General features: G+C 30.7%; 1 protein-coding gene across 1 annotated transcript; it reads left to right on the top strand.

The window, feature by feature from the left end:
• Positions 1 to 1,074: 1,074 nt before the first annotated feature.
• LOC124421224 lies at positions 1,075 to 4,097 on the top strand (the record flags this gene model as incomplete). Its single annotated transcript, XM_046956086.1, has 2 exons — positions 1,075 to 1,228; positions 2,938 to 4,097. Coding segments are annotated over 2 exons (1,275 nt in total), but the record flags the coding sequence as incomplete, so codon positions are not given.
• Between the last annotated feature and the right edge of the window lie 240 nt (positions 4,098 to 4,337).

A 4,337-nucleotide genomic window follows, 5' to 3' on the forward strand; every position in this document is an offset into this window, starting at 1 on the left:
GTTCAGTTCTAGTTCAGTTCTAGTTCAGTTCTAGTTCAGTTCTAGTTCAGTTCTAGTTCAGTTCTAGTTCAGTTCTAGTTCAGTTCTAGTTCAGTTCTAGTTCTAATAGTGTCAAATTTTAGTCAGTTTTAATTTTGTTGGAGTAGACTCCTAAAAGCATACTATTAAATACAGCAATAATATCCACAATAGGGTATGCTGCATCTTACTTCTTTACTTTTCAAATCATTTAAAATCCAACTGTCTTATTCATAACAATTTATCGAAGGTTTATAGAACAAAATTTGTAAGAAAATTTTTCTATAAGCCTTTACTAAATTGTTATGAATCAGGCCTTTACATTTTATTTCCGTTTTCCTTTTGCCGGGTAATCCAAGTACTTTTAGCGAGTGTTGGTTAAGTGTTGTTAGCTAAATGGAATTTTTAATAAGTTTTTCCTGTCGTTTTTTCTTTCTTGCTTCTAAAGAAGAAACAACAAAACTTGTTTTTTAGAGTTGTACTAGTTGTCCTGGCATTACTTTTGTATTTGCTGTTTGGTTTTTTGTTAACATTTGTTGTTAACATTTTGTTAATGCAGACATTTAGACAAGTATTATAGCAGCTAGTCTTTTCGAGAGCCAGTTTTTGCCCCTGATAGCTTTAGTGTATTTAGTTTTTCTGTCATTGTTTTTATTGTTTATTTTGAAAACAAACAAAATTTGGCAAAAATAGAAAAAAAACTATTGTTGTTTTTAGTTCTAGGAAAATATTTGAAAATCTATACAACATTTTATGTACTAAAATACAGAAAAGTTTATTTTGCGCCACTATTTGAAATTTAATTTGGTTTAAAGGCAAAAAAACTTTTTTATTTTGCTTTTAGTAAACTACAGCTTGTTCACAATAGATTTTAATTTCAAACTAATGTTAAAAGTCAAATTAACAATTTTTTAAACAATTAAGTTTCATTTGCAAGTTTTACCAGAAACAAGGGGGCAAAAGTGTGGTAGTTTAACAATTAAGTTAAGCAAATAATTTAAAATTTTATTGAAATTTTGTATTTAATGTAGTTTTTTCTCTTTTTTTTAATTTAAGGATAAACAATTGCATTCCTCACGTGGCATTATTATTTCCAATCAAACTTTGGTGCTACAGGGTATACCCAAGTCTTCCCATGGTCAGTATTTTTGTCGTGCCACCAACATACAAGGCAGTGTTTCTAGTAATGAAGTTTATTTAGATGTTAAATGTAAGTATATGAAAATTTTAAAATTGTTTAAGTAAATTTTTGTAAATAGAATACAAAAGCTTTAACAATTAAAGAGATTTCTTTGGTTGCTTTGTGTTTGAAAAGATAAAAAGTATTGCATACTATTAGGTATGAAATTGTATTTTTTTTTTTTTTTGTTAAAATCATAGTTATTTGTTAAACGAGTTTCCTGATTTTGAATAGAAATGTTAGAAATGTTAGTTTTTCGCCTGCTCCTCTATTACTTAGTAGAAGTGTGAAAAATTCTTAGAATTATAAAACCATTCAAAGCCTTTTTCTTTAAGAAATGAAAAAATCAGTCTGGTTTATATTTTCAAAACATAATTATTACTATAAAGACCTTACCATGAACTAACAAAACAATATTTCTAAACCTGCTAAAAGTTTATTATATATTTTTAAAATACTAAAGCATACTTTAAGGATTTCCTTAAAAAAGCCTTACAAAAGTCTATTTAAACATAAAACTGTTTAAGTTTTTTTTCTCCATTTTATTGCAATTCCTTACAATTTTCCAGCGTGATGTAACAATTTACTTTAGTTAAGCAGTTTTTTGTTACAACCTATTTTCTATTAAACTAAATACATACAAACACAAGTAAGGCATACAAGTACTTGGTACATAATATCCTCATATGAACTATATATAAAATATTCCATTATAAGCTAAATTATAAGATTTTCTAAAAAAAACCAAACCATGTAGACTAAAGTGTACAAGGACTTGTGTATATTTGCTATACACAGAGTGTAATAGTAACTAATATTACCCTTTTCTTTTCAATACATACAACATAGTTGAGTTTAGCAAGAGGGCAGGAGTAGTAGGAAGTTATTGTATAAGATTTACTGGTATTTTTGTCAGCGCTGCTTTTTTTCGATTTCTAGTTCATATTTATGTTTACTACATACACACACACACGCTTGTATGTATATACATATTTATGTTTTTTTTTTTTTTTTTTTTTACTTGAACAATGTATTGAATTTCAACAACCTGTTCATATTCTTTTCATAAGTATACCATACACAAGAAAGGCTATAGAATTGTAACACTACCTTTGAATTCATAAATATGTAGACATACATATACAGCTACACCTATAGCTTAATGTATGTATGTTCTAAAGTAGTATGATTTCAATATATGGCTTTTTCTGCTTAGTTTTTTGTTTCAAATTTTATACCATCATAATAGATGATGATGATGATGATGGTTTGAGAAATAACAGAAAAACTAGGAAAAATAAAAGCATAATGAAATATAAGTACCTAACAGAAATTGGTACCCATTTGTACATAGAAAAAAAAACAGTTTGCAAAAGTAAAAATTTTAAAGCCTACTTTTAAGGTGAAAAGATTTGTATGAGAATTTATTAAAGTAAAACTGATAAATCAAGTTTATTAAAAATCATATTTAATAAAACTTCAGATTGTTAAGGATGTCTAGTTTTTAGTTAAACGTATGATGATTGTAAAAATTTATACTATAAAGTCGATTTCATAGCATAACAGACAGGCAGCAAGTTAATGCTTGATTAAGAAAAAGTTTTAAAGTATTGAAAGCAATTAAATCCAATACATTTTTTTTCTTTAAAATCTCTTCAACCAACTAACTAATTGATATAATAACCTACATTTTTATAAATACTACATTTATGTACCTAACTATCTATCATTCCCTATAGACCCACCTGTTTGTAAATCGGATTCAACAATAATACGCGCCGCACTTAAACAAACCATTAATATAACATGTCAAGTGGATTCGAATCCTCTTGATAATCTAAATTATAAATGGCACTTCAACAACTCACTTGAGAGTCTTATTGAGTTGCCTTTAAATATGGGCATGATGATGGGAGGAGGAGGTTTGGCAGCCTCATTGCATACTCCCTTAAACGGTATGGGTTCAAATGGTGGTTTACATCATTTGCAACAGCAGCAGCAGCAACAACCACAACATCAACAAATGTTATTACATGCGGATGCAAGTCACGCTTCCGCCGGATATTATCAACGTAGCAAAAGGAAGCATGGCCAACAACAACAACCCATACAAGCTAAAGTTATACATGGTCGTCATGGTCGTGTTGCCTTGCGTGCTGTGGCCCCACTAACGCAACAGCAGCCAACACCACACTTCGATACCTGGTCGAATATGCAATTCGAAGATGATTTCGAAATTGACCACCATCAACCAATGTATGATGACAATCACAATACCCACATACCTGACACACATCATGCTGGTGACCATGATGATGATGACCATGATGATGAAACCATTAATGGTGTTTATAACGACGATTTACCCTACACTCAAATGGTCTATTCCAATTTGATATATAAAAATCATTTAGACAGTAAACAACGTGGCAACAAACAACAAATACCAAACTATCAACAACACCAACAGCTGCACACGCAACCCTTGCATGATATTACGCACAATAATCAATATCAGTTGGCCGAACGTAAACGTTTGACAGCTTTGCATAAACAACAGCAACAACATCATCGTATTGTGGTCACTACTGCCACACCACCGCCTCCACCGTCAATGGCTCCTTTGAACAATGTCTACTCGTATCACATTGATTCATATGAAAGTTTTGGTGCAATTTCATGTGTAGCCAGCAGTCCAATGGGTCAATCACAACCATGTTGGTATCACATACAACCAGCAGGTAAGTTTTCTTCTTTTTGTTTCTTTTTTTGTTGTTGTAATTTAACAGTTTTTGCAATACAACAACAAAATTACTTAAATCTATTGGGTAAGTACTTAAACTTGCGGAGTGGGTGTTGAGGGAGACAAAAGTTCATAACCCGAGAGTGAAATGTTTAACTGACCCTTATTTTGTTGTGATGTAAACAAATTATTGGTAATGATGACTATAGTGTAGTGACTTGTTTTGAGTGGAATTTAATTTGGGATCGAATAAGAAGCGCTTGATTGGGAAACAATCTAACACATAATCGTTCTAGTTCAGTTCTAGTTCGGTTCTAGTTCAGTTCTAGTTCAGTTCTAGTTCAGTTCTAGTTCAGTTCTAGTTCAGTTCTAGTTCAGTTCTAGTTCAGTTCTAGT

The sequence above is a fragment of the Lucilia cuprina genome, unplaced genomic scaffold, assembly GCF_022045245.1.
Source record: "Lucilia cuprina isolate Lc7/37 unplaced genomic scaffold, ASM2204524v1 Scaffold_6609, whole genome shotgun sequence".
NCBI lineage: Eukaryota > Metazoa > Arthropoda > Insecta > Diptera > Calliphoridae > Lucilia > Lucilia cuprina.